At 47.5% G+C, this 15,224-nt stretch overlaps 6 protein-coding genes across 6 annotated transcripts; all 6 read right to left on the bottom strand.

The window, feature by feature from the left end:
- Positions 1–86: 86 nt before the first annotated feature.
- On the bottom strand, positions 87–1,551 carry HD556DRAFT_695773 (kinase-like domain-containing protein). The gene is made up of 3 exons (XM_041311336.1): positions 1,203–1,551; positions 309–1,137; positions 87–248 (listed from the first exon to the last, which is right to left on the bottom strand). The coding sequence occupies exon 2, from the start codon at positions 1,091–1,093 to the stop codon at positions 311–313; it is 783 nt and encodes a 260-aa protein (XP_041157494.1). The 5' UTR covers positions 1,094–1,137; positions 1,203–1,551; the 3' UTR covers positions 87–248; positions 309–310.
- A 1,112-nt stretch (positions 1,552–2,663) lies between these two features.
- Positions 2,664–3,911, bottom strand: HD556DRAFT_1220297 (uncharacterized protein; the record flags this gene model as incomplete). The annotated part of the gene is made up of 2 exons (XM_041296785.1): positions 2,664–2,793; positions 3,565–3,911. Coding segments are annotated over 2 exons (477 nt in total), but the record flags the coding sequence as incomplete, so codon positions are not given.
- Positions 3,912–4,915: 1,004 nt separating this feature from the next.
- HD556DRAFT_1242041 (uncharacterized protein) lies at positions 4,916–5,692 on the bottom strand (the record flags this gene model as incomplete). The annotated part of the gene is made up of 2 exons (XM_041298239.1): positions 4,916–5,329; positions 5,378–5,692. Coding segments are annotated over 2 exons (729 nt in total), but the record flags the coding sequence as incomplete, so codon positions are not given.
- Positions 5,693–8,706: 3,014 nt separating this feature from the next.
- HD556DRAFT_1242152 (short-chain dehydrogenase) lies at positions 8,707–9,997 on the bottom strand (the record flags this gene model as incomplete). Its single annotated transcript, XM_041298248.1, has 6 exons — positions 8,707–8,790; positions 8,847–9,169; positions 9,221–9,252; positions 9,301–9,501; positions 9,552–9,735; positions 9,790–9,997. 6 exons carry the CDS (start codon positions 9,995–9,997, stop codon positions 8,707–8,709), a joined length of 1,032 nt encoding a protein of 343 aa, XP_041157491.1.
- A 1,928-nt stretch (positions 9,998–11,925) lies between these two features.
- On the bottom strand, positions 11,926–13,726 carry HD556DRAFT_695573 (uncharacterized protein). The gene is made up of 2 exons (XM_041311335.1): positions 13,417–13,726; positions 11,926–13,360 (listed from the first exon to the last, which is right to left on the bottom strand). Exons 1-2 carry the CDS (start codon positions 13,615–13,617, stop codon positions 12,032–12,034), a joined length of 1,530 nt encoding a protein of 509 aa, XP_041157490.1. The 5' UTR covers positions 13,618–13,726; the 3' UTR covers positions 11,926–12,031.
- A 110-nt stretch (positions 13,727–13,836) lies between these two features.
- On the bottom strand, positions 13,837–14,609 carry HD556DRAFT_1242083 (P-loop containing nucleoside triphosphate hydrolase protein; the record flags this gene model as incomplete). Its single annotated transcript, XM_041298242.1, has 2 exons — positions 13,837–14,511; positions 14,580–14,609. The coding sequence occupies 2 exons, from the start codon at positions 14,607–14,609 to the stop codon at positions 13,837–13,839; spliced, it is 705 nt and encodes a 234-aa protein (XP_041157489.1).
- Between the last annotated feature and the right edge of the window lie 615 nt (positions 14,610–15,224).

Raw genomic sequence — 15,224 nt, 5'->3', positions numbered from 1 at the left:
ATATGTCGGCGCGCGAATACCACAGTGTTGCTTGTCTGTTAGTATCGTGCTGATTTTTTTTTCGACCTCTATCTGCTGAGCTACCACGTCAATTTATTTATTTGAAATGCGAGCCTGCCCTTGGGACAGCAAGTATAAATACCACCTCCCTGACCTTCGTTGCGCAAACGCTGACCCACGCATTGCAGCGTTTCAGTCGGATACCACCTTTCAGATTGACCCTCTTTCCTCTAAACGATTGGCACAATCTAAAGGAAAATAATACAAACGGTCATGAATAACACCACAAAAATGACAAAGATACTCACATCTATGATCGTCTTCCTTTCATGAATTCGTCAATCTGTGTCAGGCCATATATATCATTTTCTGGAAGAGCAATGGTCGGCATTGGCTCCACTGTCCAGTCAATTGTACCCCCCTTGCAGTTCATCACTATCTCCTCCCCAATTGGTATGCAAGAGTCGAAATCGATTATTACAGGAACTCCCGCATCATCAAGCATGATGTTAGCGGGGTTGATATCATTGTGCACAAGACCAAGCGTCTCATGTAGAAAAGCTAGCCCTTTCGAAATACCATCAAGAATCGCAGCAGGGTTCAGGGTGGGATCGCTTTTCCAAACTGCTTCCATGAGATTGCGTGTGTACTTTTTCAAACATATGGCGGTGATGTGGTCACCGTCACGAACGCATCCATAGTAAACGCAAATATTAGGGTGAGGGTGCTGCTGTAGGATTTCGTAGACTTTGGCCTCCTTGATGAGATCGTCTCCAGGTGTCCACAAGCCTGGCTCGTCTGCGTCGTAGTCGTCAGGCAGGATTATGCAGGGACATTTCAAAAAAGAGTCTGTGGGAGCCACAGGAGGTGATTCGGTTAAAGATGGATGCCAACGGCCCTTGAAAATATGCATGGGAATGGGGATGGTCTCGGAGGTAGAAAGACTATCGAGGTCGAATGGTTTGGCCGTTGCCCAACGCCCGGATAATCGAGATTGGTAATGATTATCATTCTCCTTCCATACAATGACAACGTGATCCAGATTTTCAGTTGTACAGTTCCACATTTCATAACTTTTGACGAGTTCTCGCATCGCTAGGAACGACAAACCACGAATATCTTCCAACTTTATTTGCACTAGAACCAAATGCCTGCAGTGAGAATGCTGTATCATCAATACAAAGGATATTTTGCTCACGAACCAGAATCGCGGCCTATGCTCCGACTGTGCTGTGACTTAGTCTCCCCTATTCAACTTTGTAGGAAGATAGTAGTTCGCTTGGTGGTGGGGCGAAACAAACATTCCGCACGGCGGCGCACATTATGTTTTTTCCTGGCTAACGACACGTCACTGGGGCTCGCAAGGGGTTATGAAGCACGGCCTATCACAGCTGATAATCGACAACAGCTCGGCGAATTTCAATAGATGTCCTCTGCAATCGAGACTGAGTTGTACATTGTTGATTAGCAGGAAGTAAGCACCTTAATATCACTTCCTCAGGTGGCGGTCAGCGACTGGTCGGTTAGCACTCCTCAAGCCTAGCCTACAGTTGTCATAGCTGTCAGACAACGCTGCTCGAGGACCCGCATCATTATTACACGCTGCCATGATTAGCTGGAAGCAAGTTCCCCATGGGCCTATTGTTGTGGGCAGAACTATTTTGAAGCAGTTCTTCCGGTAGTACTAGAACTGGCAGAACCAGAACCATGTTCTGCTAGTGTGGTGGCAGTCTGAGATGACAGAATTACCGCAAAAGGGCCATACATCAGTTAGCACGGCTCGTACTCCTTGCCGCCCGTCCGTAAAGTCTCGCATAGGTATGTTCGTTTTTGCTTCGATAGCAAACTTGTAGAACCTTCCACGTCAGACCAGCTTGTTCGAGATTGCGAGAAAGTTTAGAAGGACTGATGATGATATTGCGCTCGAATGCAAGCCGCGTGCATACTACTTCATCGAGGTACAAGTCTGACTCCTCTGCAAAGAGGTCTTGAACGGTTGGCAAGACTCGGTGTGCTCGTGTAATAGTAAAAGTGTATCCAATGCTTCACGACAGCGCCATGTTCTTGGACTTCTTCGAATATCCATCACCAGGGAAAACAGCTTATTCACGAGACACTGTAAGCTTCGCAGAAATCCTCTAACTCCAATCCGTGCACCCACAGACAGACAGTGCGCATTCTTTCGGGCCTTTGCTGATCCGCCGGTTGACAATGGTTGTGAAACTAACAATACAAATGGGATTTCTAGCTTTGTTGGCGTCCAAGGGTCCAGATCCACGCGAAAAGTTTGGCCAGTGCCATTACTTTTGCAAAGTTGGAAACTGCTGTAAGGAAAATTTTTGGAGGTTGCACGCACATAATTATACAGCCTGAGATCACTTTGCAAATCCAGATGCACAAACTTGTACCACCATTGAACACACAACACTCTAATACCGGAGAGAAAAGACCATTGCCGCGGGCCGAATAGTTGATGTAAGATAGGCGTCACTCGTATCCAACACCCTTACATAATCGTAACCCTAACCCTAAAAATGGCCAAACCTTCGACTTGAAAATTTTCAACAGTTGAGATTGAGACTGCAGAAAGATTAGTGACGAGTTTGTTATTAGTACATGTAGTAACACTATATACTGGTGCATTAGGCCTTTCTCAGTGCCTCCTTAACTTCAAGAATCATAGAGGGGGGTAGAGTGCGATGTCCGTGGTATTTACGGTTAGCCCAAGCTGCCTCACCACCAGTAAGACCTTGTACATACGCGGAAATGAAACACGCAGATCGATTTGCGTATCTGTGTTGCGTACCATTGTTAATAGTGTACATACAAGAACAGCCAATGAAAATAAATACTGTACAGCTACGCACTTAAGTTCGTCACACCATCACAGGGCGAGCGAACCGAACCTATTTTGTGTGACAGTCACACGCATATTGAGGTCATCGAACTTAAGTTGTGACATGCGGTAAAAACACGAAAACATGCAGTAAAAACACGAAAAAAGTCCTAGTGCTGCCAAAAGTCCTTATATTGAGTATTTGCAACGCGTCTGCGCTTGCCGCGACCCTCGACATCAACCTCCTTCGAACTGTCAGTGGTCACAGCTGCAAATTGAGGCTCTGTATCATCTGGTGCTTGTTCATAGCTCTCCGACTCATTGTCGGCCAGCAGATTACCCAATCCATCAGCACTGTAGCCATCAGGGATTGATAATTCACCTAGCGCAATGTGCTGCAGATCACCAAACATCGGATCCGCATTGGCAGGACTCTGCAGCAACATAGGAAGAAGGTGTGATGTTGCCGAACGGAATTGAACTTGCAAACAAAGCTCCGAGGGGTGAGCACTAGCGACGGAGTCTCCAGGTTGAGCGCGGGCATCTCTGCGCTCGTACAAAGAAAGAAATACTTCTGCCTAATGAGACTCCCAGCCCAGTCGGTCGTCTCACACAACGAACCTATGCGCAACATGTCACACGTCACACACCCCTTCGAACTTTCGAACCTAATGTTCATTCGGTCACACCCATATCAGGTCGAACTTAGGTGCGTAACTCTACAGTACCTTTGAATTTGAAGTAATGGTACATCATCGAGGCATTCAATGACATTTCTCTCCATCGCATCCATATCACATGTGCGCTGACTCGTTCGGTATCGAAATTTTGCCGCGCCCCAGTATTGTTCGATGAAATTTAGTTCGCAATGAAACTTTGGATAGAAATCGCAGATGTGGCCACGGGAAGTGATGTATTCTTCGAGGTGAGATTTTTGCGAAGTGAAATCTGGTTGGGAAAACAATAATCGCCGGCAACAACAGTCTGTGCGGTTAAGCTCGCACTTGAATCCCTCGCACTGTGCATTGAGTCCAGTTGCAGGCCAGAGATTCCGCTCTCGAATGATTGTTTCCATGCCTTTGAACCAACCAGGCATGGTTGGGTGATCGTCGCAATAATAAAATTCCTGTGATTGACCATTGAATGTGCCGTTCCGCATGCGTGGCCCATCTTTATGGTGCGTCCAGTTTTGGTGAGGTCTTTTGGGCATTTTCCGAGCTGACAAGGCATCCGGTGCTCGTTTTTGGTGGCTTGGTGCATTGTCAAACATGAACAAGCCTGTTGCGAAGCCGTTGGTTTTGTCGTCGAAGATATCAATTGAGTGCTCCACTTGTTTGAGCAGATCTAATGCGGAGAAGTACCCATCCCGATTTTTTCCCGCCTTGAAAATAACCCGCGCCTCGCTAAATTTTACGCAGTCAGCATTATTTCACGCAATGCTGCAAATTGTGACACTCACCTATCACCATGCTGCAACCGGCCCCATTCAGACGTTAACATATCCGAAATCATTAATGATGGTCCTTCGCCCTTGGGTTGAGGAGTGGCCTTCTCACTTGAGTGAGACCACCCCGTTTTGCGACGGTCGTTGGCATAAAAGGTTGGTTCATCATGTGTTACGAGAATGAGACGAAATCGGCCAGCTTGAGCGACAGGGAAGCCCTTTGGTGTGTACTGAATGTTGCCATCATTATCGTAGATAAACATTCTCTTCTCGTACTCCTGCCATCGTTGAATGAACTGATTGCGATACTCAACAACATCAGGACGTTCATGGCCGTCAATGTACATGCCATTCCGTTTTCGTCCATAACGCCAATCGAGTTTGCGCAGCCACCGCTGCGCTGTCCGCTTTGAAATTACCTTGGCCTTTGCACCAAGCCTCTCCTGCACTTTTGGTGTGGCAACATAGTCCACAATATCTTGAGCTCGGATGTGGCCCTCCTGTTGCTGGACTTCGGACAGGTGAAGTTGAATTTCTTGTGCGAAGTCTTCGTCCTCAAGAATTGATGAGTGGTATTGACCGTATCGATGGAGAGGGAACTTCCCATTACGGAGAAACTGATGAATCCAGGTGCGTATGTTGCGTGCATGATTGATTCCTTGGCCTAGTGATTTCGAGGCCACGAGAGATGCTTCACGCCAACCATACGACAGCTCCGGATCAAGGTAGAGGTTCAAAGCACCAAGCATTGCTGTGATGCGAGATCGGAAAACCACATCAAGCTTCTTGTCTTTGCTGCTCGCTGCAATTTTTTCTCGAGCCCGATGTAAGGCAGGGAAGTCTTTGTAATCAAGAGCATTGAGAACTGAATCTGTGAATGTCTCTGGACTGTCATCGCAGGGTGGCTGTCCATTTTGGATGTCTTCCAGCATTTTCTGAATTTGTTCCTCCTGTTCGCTGAATAACATTTCAAAAGGTGATGATCGAGATGGGTTCTCTCCCATGGAATCCCCAGACGAATCTGATGCTGATTCGGAAGATTCTTCTTCCTCCTCTCGAACAGGGCTTGGCTATTTTTAAACGATTTGCTCATGCACACGAGCCATGACATCAGAACTCACCTCATATGGAGATTCAGTGCCTTCAACTTGGACACCTTCGAATTCCGGCTTCTTTGTAATCCAGCTGCTGATGAAAGTCTGATTTGTTCCCGCAATCCTTTTCCTTTTCAGAGCATGACGTCGTAGAGTCCGAGTTGAGTTTCCGGTGTAATGCTTTGGCCTTCCGGTATCTTTTGACCTCTGTCTTTCCCCTTCGGCAGCAGTATTCTGTGCATGAAAGAGGATTTCTGAGAATGTGAGAAGTGCTGCTTCATCCTGTATATCTCCCTCTTCTTCCACACTGAACTCCATATCATCCTCGGAATCACTGCAGCTGGAGTCCTCCTCAGAGTCAGAGACATCTTCGACCGTGGCTTTGTGGGACCTGGAAAGTGCAGACTGAATATTTTTGAGACGAGCCTTATTAGCTTTAGACTTTACACCCATTGAGAGATGCTTTATGTGTGTAATATCCCTGATTTTTGCTGCCTTCTCCTCCTCGTCCTGCCCAGGCACATATCACGTGATGTATTATATAAGCGGCCAAAAGTTGGTGTGCCGAAAACTTGAAAATCATTCCCTCGCATCCCATGGCCTTGTAAACTACTTTCTGACTGTATAGAACAAAAATTTTTGGGGGATGAAAATCTCCTCCAGTTTTGAATATTTTTTATTTCTGTTTCCTGGCAATTCAAGCTAAACTACTATTAGATAGTTCCTAGGATCCATATACATCAAAAACAAATATATGTGCTCATAATTTGAGCAATGACGAGGCTCTCAATGTGCTGATGTAAGCGGTGCTGGATAAGAGTGACGCCTATCTTACTAGTATGGCATTAGGAAGGAGAGGCGAAGAAATGGCCAAACCCAGTCACAAATGTGACAGACGCGTTCAACTCTAGTTACTCCATAGATCTCCCCAGTCCCCACACCTCACACGACGTGCACATTATTTTTGCTGTACGAAATCAGCGTCAGCTTTGCTAGAACACCGTTTACCACTGCTGCCAGTGGCACTAGTCCCTCGTTACGATCAGACTCATCATGCGGTGGCTCCGCAAAGTCGAATGCTCACCCTTCTAATACTTCCGTCCCATCATGATTCATATCCCCAGTCCAAGACAAATTCTTGAAGCATCGTTCTTTCCCCATTCAGTTCGTCATGATTAGATTTTGCACCTTCAAGATCGTAACTGGAGTCTGGAGACTTTCGAGCCGCTTGGCAACCTTCGGTACTACATAATGTCAGCTTTATCCGAGTCATGATCAACCTACTTTGGACAAGGGACGGGCTCCAGACCTAGGCGCTGTGGAAAGCCTGTAGTACACCCTGAATTCTTCTATATTCTGCCAGTGAGGTTTTGCCATCTGCCTTGGCAGAGTTCTGCCCACAACACTAGGAACCCCATCACTTCTCCGAGTGGTGGTCAGGACTCAGCACCACCGACACGAAGTTCCGTGATTCTCATAGCTGTCAGTGTCGAGGACCCACATATTGATTTATCCCATGCTGCCGATTAGTTGCAAGCGGCAAGCGCCTGATCGCCTGATCACTTCTCCGGATCGACTAGCAATGCCAGCACCACTCGTAATAGGAGCTAACAGACGGTAGTACCACTCACACTATAAGTACTCTAGTGCAGTAAGGGATGAAAATGAATAACTCCTCTCGTCTAAACACAGATTGATTCAAACAACAGTAAGAGGTTCATTCTTACGCTGATTCCATGGTGTCTGACTCGAGTCTTGTATACGCTGTTGTTATCCAGACATGCACACTGGCACAGATGACGAAGTTCGATCATGCTTTTGCCCCACCGACATATTTCAAAATGCCCCGGTGGACTATTGCGTTTTCAGGACAGAATTCCATCGAAACAGCGGTACATATCGATACAAGTTTTTGGATTGTGGTAAAAGGACCTGCAAGTGGTCCGAAGCATACGTGCCACCAAAATAATCAGTGAGCCTATTTGTTACTAGTCGCCGAGCATACACTCAAATGCTAAGGAAGCATTTCTACTGTCTGACATGATTGGGCATGTCCTATGTAGACGTTGAAAGGAAAGTACGAGAGGTGCTGGGTCTACAGATTGGCTAGTCCAAAAATGTTGAACAATATCGGAATGTCAAGGAAATGGCAGAATTGAATATTTAAGTGCCCGACAGTACTTCTGACTATCAGTTCCGCGCAGCTGTGACCGATGTCAAGCCGGCTCAGAACCCAACTTTAAACTGTCTTCTAGCTAGGATTGGCGCTCAGGTTTGTGCAAAGTTCGCTTCACGACCGACGGGGGTTGGATAAAACTCGGTACAAAACGTAGAATCGACAGGGGAGTTCCTAATGATAGCTAGTTTGGTAGATAGGTAGTAGCACTGAATACTGAGAAAGGCATTGATTCGAATAGTTGAGAGGCCGTATCAACTGCGCCAGTGAAAGTTTGTTGGAAAGAGTGGAACTGCCTAGCCATATCATCCGCCACTGCATGAATGCTACTCCCGAGCTTCGCCGAAAAGCCAGGTCATTTATTAACAACGCAGAGGTCCTTGGAGGGAAGGCATTTTGATTTTGCTGAATTGGATTGGGTTGACCGAGGGATAGTACCCCAAGCTGCTGTAGATGAGGTTGATGTCGTGTATCATGGTGGCGAGGATGATGGATGGGATGGGGCGTCGCCGATGTCTTTGGTAGGACTGTCATTGATGCTGTAGATTTCACCGCTAGAGTTATGCCACTCGGCAGAACGCATCAGGCAAACGTAATTCACTACAGAGTGCTACAGAGCGCTCTGTAGCATTCTGTAGCACAATCCAACCCGCTGACCCGGGCCGATTATTCTGCCAGTTCTGCCCACAACGCTAGCATCAGCCCTTGACATCCGTTGCATGTCGTCGCCTAAGCAGATCGGAAGGGAAACTGTTTGCGAATTACAGTCCAATTAGAACGCGCGGGATAGAAAGAGAAGGTGATGCGAGGCGGGCAATGTAGTCCTCCGAGTGTTCGATGAAGAGCGGTGATACGCACTCGCGCATTTCGTACTAATCTGTTTTCGACAGACATATTTCGTTATATTGCGTATCATGGTGGTGAAAGAACAAAAGTATAGTTAGAAGAGAAACATGTGGAGTTTAGAAGATACATTGGAAAAGGTGGATTACAGACACAGAGATAAGCGCTACGCAGAGAAACAGGAGAGCCGACGCACACTGACAGCGAGCAGTGGAGTACATGTGACGTTCAGGTAGAGTACGCACATGCAGGGATGAATTCCACATACATCCACGTGATCAGAATGCAACACAAGGACGAATAAATGAACAAATCATGCTTTTTCCTGAACGAGGTACTCAGACACAATTGTATTGACTCTGGGATCGATGTCTCCAAGGATCTCAAGGGTCTCATGCTGTTCAGCCAGATATCAGTCAGCACCATGGTAGTAAAAAATGAGCAGGTACGTACCCACAAACGCTTCGAAACCTCCCTTCCTTCTGTGCTGAGAGTATAATCACTCTCTTCGGCAACTTCGCAGCTAGACAGGTAGCGGCCATGCCGTTCCCTCTCATTTGGCTCGATTGCCGCATGGACAAGTGTCCGACTGCCCATCTCAGTTGCGCGTGCCACCAACCCTTTGTAAGTTCTCACGGCAAACTTGAAGAGTGGATTTGATTCGACTTCTCGGGTAAGACAAGAGTGGCAAGAACCAGGATTGACCGTCGAAGCTGCGACTAAAGTTGGTGTGGGAAGTCGTGAAGACAGCTCACGGATGAACATCACTTCGAGAACTGCACATGACGGAGTTGTAAACACAATAACGCATGTACTCTATTACTCACGCTTGGATAAGGAGTAGCGGTTTAACATTACGCTGCTGCATGTTATTAGTGCTCCAGGAAGAGACGTCAATGAGACTTACCTAGAGGTACAATATGCTTCATCGTTGATTTTTTCGATGATGCTAGGCCATGTGTCTGCCCCTTTTAGTCTGTTGGCCAGATAATGAAACTCGCTAGATACAATAACCAGTCTTGAGGCACGTTCAGGAGTACCTGCCTTGATGAGGTGAGGCAGTATCAATAAGCTCAACAGAGCGGTCGACAGATAATTCACTTGAAATCTATGGAAATTCTTGAGGTGAAATAACGGCAATGTCAGCAAAGCACTCACGTAGTTTCGTAGCCATCCGGGGTTTTTGTGTACTTGAGCGTCGATATGCCGGCATTAGCAATAAGAACATTGGCTGTGCAGCCCTTCGCTTCAAAAGTGTCCACAAAAGAACGCACGGAATCGAATGAACATAGCTCAAGAGGCCAGGATTCGATACCAGTCATGCCAGACCGGCTCTCCACGTCTATACAAGTCATAAAGTTCCCTGATAACCTTCCGAGTCAGGGTTCATGCATACCTGCTTTTGATTTTTCGCACTTGACTCCGTCTCTGCTAGTAATCAACAGGCTCTTAGGTTTGAGCTGTGCTAAATGCACAGCAGCCTCGTGTCCGAGTCCGACATTAGCACCGACTACGATGAGCGACTGGTCGCTGACATCTGCAGTGGGGATCGGAAGCTCCGTCCATTGCTCGCGAAGATACCCGAAAACGGTGAGCTGGCCCATTATGCCTCGGTTGTGCAGTTTCAGGCTGGGAGGCTAGTGTGGAGTAGTAAGTGTGACCTTACTATTCGGAAGGAGATGGTATTGGCTCCTTTATATTTTACCATTCCCAAGTAGATCGGTTCTAGAGGCAAATACCTTTAGCATCGGCGGTTACCGATATTCCCAGATTCTTTCCCGCAGACGTTATCAAACCATATAAAGCCTGAAGCGAACATACGACTTTCCATAGAATTTAGAAACGTCTTCATGCTTTCATTAAAACCTTCTTGTGCCGACACTAGTACTAGTACTGGCGCCAAGGGCCGTTACTATGTAACTTGCCTGAATGTCTCAGCATCAGTAGCGTAGTCAGCCAATAAAAAAATCGTTAATCGTTACCGAAAATTTGTTTCTCGGGTTCAACGTCAGGCCCAGGGAAGATGGGAAAAAAATGGTGGTCTTGATGAAAGACAGCTGGCTTCCATGACTAGTATGTTTTCGTCGGGCTCGACCCTTGGTATAGTAAGTATCTCGTCAGCTCATTGACGACACAAAAGTGATGCGAGTTTGAATGAAGATGCGATGTTGTAAATATGTAGGTAAATCAAACACAATAGGGCTAAATACACAAGATTCTCTTCCACTTTGTTTCCACTTTCACGATACTATCAGCTGTACATAGCTACCACTTGCACCTCTGGACCTTCCATGGCTGAGAGCAAACATTATACATTACTTTCCCTGTCGGTGACTTAGCCGTCGTCGTTCTTAACTTTGAAGCTAATATAGGTTCCGTCGAGGATCGCACCTTATATTGAGGCACCAGAACAAGCACCAGACTACTTGGCGCATATGCTTACTGCGCCCGGAATTATTCTCCATCAACTGGATCTCAAAATAAGTTGCATATGTGCCATACGACACAACCTCTCGGTGAAAAGAAATTGGTGAGAGATGCACGATTCGGAGTACGGAGCCTCTGACAGCTCTGAGCTCCCCTAAGACTCGGATGGTGCACGCTGGAGGACGCCCCCTCGTATCATTGCTTACAGCTTGCGTCGGCCTCTCAGGCTGTTCTGGCACTTACTAGTACTTGGTGCTCGCAGCTTCGCTCGCAACTTGAAGAGGTCGGAAGTTCGCACGAAGTCTGATGTGGCACTTGCAGTTAGACTCGTAACCTTCTCCGAGATGGTAAGTGCTTGACATCGGGGGCTGGTACCACATCGTGCTAATCTATATAGCCTAAAGTTTTTCCACCCGGCAAAACAACCAACCAGTTTCAACAGTTCTGCCGTTTGTAACCGGTACCGGTAGAACTAGCCGGACCCCAAGTAGTTCTGCACCCTACACCAGCCTACACCAGCAACCACATGTGTAGGCTGTCAGGACATTGCAAATTATCACGCTACATATAGTCTATGACCTCCGAGTCATTGCATCTTGGTCAGGCATCCACTTGTTAGACCACAAATATTGTTTCGCCCCCAAAGGCGGCTTGGTCCCTCTGAAGTAATCGCTGGCACGGTGTATCGAACGATGATTACTACGACGATGAACTCGACGACGACAGGCTGCACGCCATCCAAATCGACGCCGTTCAGGTGGAGTCGCTGCGTGTTTAGGTTCCTTTCGGATAAGCGTCTTACGCAGCAACATGTTGATTCATGACAAAGTTGATCGGGTATCTGCCGCAACGGTGGGTGAGTGGTGGTTATGAAGATTGAGTGGGAGTGGGGGGTGTTGGAATGAGCTATGTCCATGCACCCTACCCATACATATGATCATGATCCACAACGTATTGATAGTTGTGTATATGCATCTTACAGCATTTCACCTGGTTCATGCCGAAAGTTGGGCAACCTGCCGCGGTGTTGGAGTGGACGATCACTGGTGTCTCCGAATCGTTCTCAGAATGCAGATCGGCCAGTTGTCTAGTTCTAGGACTGAATTGAGCGCCCAAAGATCATATGAACGACAATTTCGACACATGAATGCGCGTACTGTAAGTGTGCAATCACATAGTCCAAAGGTGCAGCCTACAACCAGACAACCTCATCAAGCTTCAATACGCCGCTCCCTTACAACGCTGAAGCCACGGAGGATGCTATTGACTGACGCCCATTGCTTCATTGCTGCTGTCCTCTGTGGCAGCACGTACATCTGGATTCCATTCCAACAATCGATATCGACCTGCTCAAGGTGGGGGAAGAGGCCGCTGAGGATGAGGGCTACGTTTACTGGGCAATCAATGGGTGAATTGCCGAGCGTGAGGCCGTTGAGCGTATTAAAGCGTCCACCACTGGGGCTTCTGAGATCTATGCCATCCAACTTGGTTGTATCGACGACAAGAGCGAGCGAAGTCAGAGCGGGGCAGAGCTGAAGCAACCCTATTAGCCCGTGGAATGTGGGTAGTACCGTAGCGACATCGATAGCGATCCAGCTGCTGATTTCGAGGACTTGGAGCCTAGGCCAGGCTCTCACCAGCTGGCATAGCTGCTCGTCAGACATCGAAATGCTAAAGCTCCCCTGGATATTCAGTTGAGTCAGATTGCGAAATGTGTGCAGTGGTGTGAAGACGCCTGGTTTTGTGAGCATCGCCTTCGAATATCCGACGAGAGAAAAGCATTCAAGCTTATCGTTGTCGCATCTTTCTTGGAGGATGCCGAGAAACTGAGATAGCATTGCGGATGCAGGCGGGGGAGACAGAGGGTTAAAGAAGACTCTTATGTCCCTGCTTCTGACAACCTCGAGTGAAACGAAGAACTTCGAAGCATCCTCCAACTTGTTGATATGAAGGGCCAGAAAATTCAAATCATGAAAACCGGGGAGTTGCAGATACAATCGTTTCTCCCCAATTAGCCATGAGTTCAAATCCAGTGACAGCGACTGCAGAGCTCGTAGCTGCATAATGTGTTGGATACCTTGGTCCCCTATGTCCCATGCCCGCAATGTGCGAAGATGATGGAGTGTGGAAAAAGGTTTTATAACGAAGGGTGTAATTTTGCAATATGAATGGTCGGTTAAAGGCTCGCGGTCACGGTTCATATACAAGTTCTGGAGGTGAGGACACGAGGTCCCAAGAGACGAAAGGACCGAGAGAAAGGCAAGGGAAGTTGAAACTGAAGAAACCGTCACATCCAGGACCAGTAGGGTAGGCACAAAAGCCATGCGCAAGAAATCTGCTGCGCGGCGAGTTCCATTGGCGTGCCATGTTAGCCTACGGAGGTTGGGAAACAAAGATGTGGGTGCCAAAGGACAAGACAACAGTATCGACCCAAGGGCTTCGATAGACCTTGATTCATATATTTGTGTGATCGAGCGTACGCGGGACGTGTATTTGCAAACAGTGTCCCACATCTTGTCGTCAGGAGGTTTCTGTAGTACCTGTATAAGTGAATTCAGTATTAACACTCTGGAGTTACGAGACACTGAATACTGACCATGCATCCTTGCTCAACGGTAAACAGGTCACCTGGCATACATCTGGTGAGGGTCTCCACGGAAGACAACCTCCTCCAAAGAACGTCAAGTGCCGGGTCCTCAAATATGCGGCATGTGGAGGCAAGTGCAGGAAGGGTTCCGTGATTCGTGTGAGAGATAATGATGTCTATCACTTGGAGATTTCGTAAAGCCGGATGCATGGCCAATATTTTGGATATGATGATGGCCTCACGTTGAAGGAGACATGCAAAGTTGCATGATCTTATGCTGGAGTCCCGGACGAAGAAATAACCCTGTCTCCCACTACCCGTAGTCAGACCTCTCAAGAAAGAAGCTTGACCTAGCCATTCCTTCTTTTCAAGGAAGAAAGTCTGCAAGAACTATACTTTATTGCGAGTTTTTATGTAAAAAAACACTTATCAATGCTTCGATGCCACATGCTGGTGTCCTTCTCCATCCTCGAGAGCCCTGACCACCTCTTGCACTTGGTCCTCAGTCGACCACTCTATCGACACCGTTACCACACCCTCCTCATTCTCAGGGCTTTCCAGCGTCTTCAATTGGCTATCCAACATCGCAGCCTTCATGAAATGTCCCTGGCGTTTCATCATTCGGTTCATAAGCATCTCCCGCGAGCCTTTCATATACACAAAGCACGTCGGAAGCTTTCTTGAATGCTTCGACGCCTCAGCTTCCGACAGAGTTTCGCCCCGTAGCACCAACCGGTAACTCCCTTTCAGCGCAGAGCACGCGATGACAATACCCGGCTTCTGGTCTTTATCCCTCATACTAGAACTCAGCTGCTCATTACGCCCGAGCATGCTGCACTTGTCAAGCATCGTCTCGGTCTCGGGCATTGCGTTTGGCTCCGCATGTGATTTGTGGTCATTCCCAAGCTGACTTAGAACGCTACTAACGGCTGTTCTGCGGATAGTTTCTAGCCAGGGCTGGCGATCTGTGTCTGTGAGAGGTTCTCCACGTGACATCTTGTCTACATTAGATTGCGGATGGAGGTCATCGCCGTCGATAAATGGGAGACGGAGAGCCTTTGATAGCGCAGCGCCGAGAGTAGATTTTCCTGTGCCAGATACGCCCTGAGAGCTCAGTGAGCATCCCTTGAGTGATACTAGTGCTTGGAAATGCAAGTGAGAAATAGACGTACCATCACCACCAAGAATACTGCATCGCTCATGTTTCCATCAACAAGAGGCTTGTTTTCCACCGAGGTATCAAGGTTAACGTTGACAGCCGGATAATTTGCCCCTCTGTCCTCGGGATATGTTGGCGCTTCGGAGTGCACGCTAGGAAGAGACATGGCGAGTCACAACGTTAATGCGACTATTGTAGTACCTCGAATTCCACCACAAAGCTGGAATATGATTGATGGCGATGGCCGACGAGGAAGTGGAGATGTGGCCAGGGGTGTACCATATGCCACAGACATGGGGAAGTCGCCGAATCGGAAGCAGTACGCTAGTACTTTTCTTTCATTCGGCATTCAAAGTGTATGCAGGTGCGCAGAATCGTAGTCTTCCGCAGTCAGACCATATACATAGACGGAAGACTGAGCTGACAGTCGTGTCTTCTTAATAACAGATGTTTCGGGGAGGCCTTCCAATTCTAGTGCCAAACGTTGATATTCGTTCCTCGGAGCAGAGTACTGCAGCTGATTTCCTCGGAGCAATTTCTGCATACCATCATCTTAAAATCCATAAAAGATGTACACATCCGCGGTAACGAAAGAAAATGTTCGAAGAGTACTAGTCTAGTGACAAACGAGAGCGAGGACCTTACTAGAGGGGTTGAG

Source organism: Suillus plorans (genome assembly GCF_016647745.1).
Source record: "Suillus plorans strain S12 chromosome Unknown HD556scaffold_49, whole genome shotgun sequence".
Taxonomy (NCBI): Eukaryota; Fungi; Basidiomycota; class Agaricomycetes; order Boletales; family Suillaceae; genus Suillus; species Suillus plorans.
Note: the sequence above shows the minus strand (reverse complement) of the source record. Positions and strands in the feature narration are given on the sequence as shown.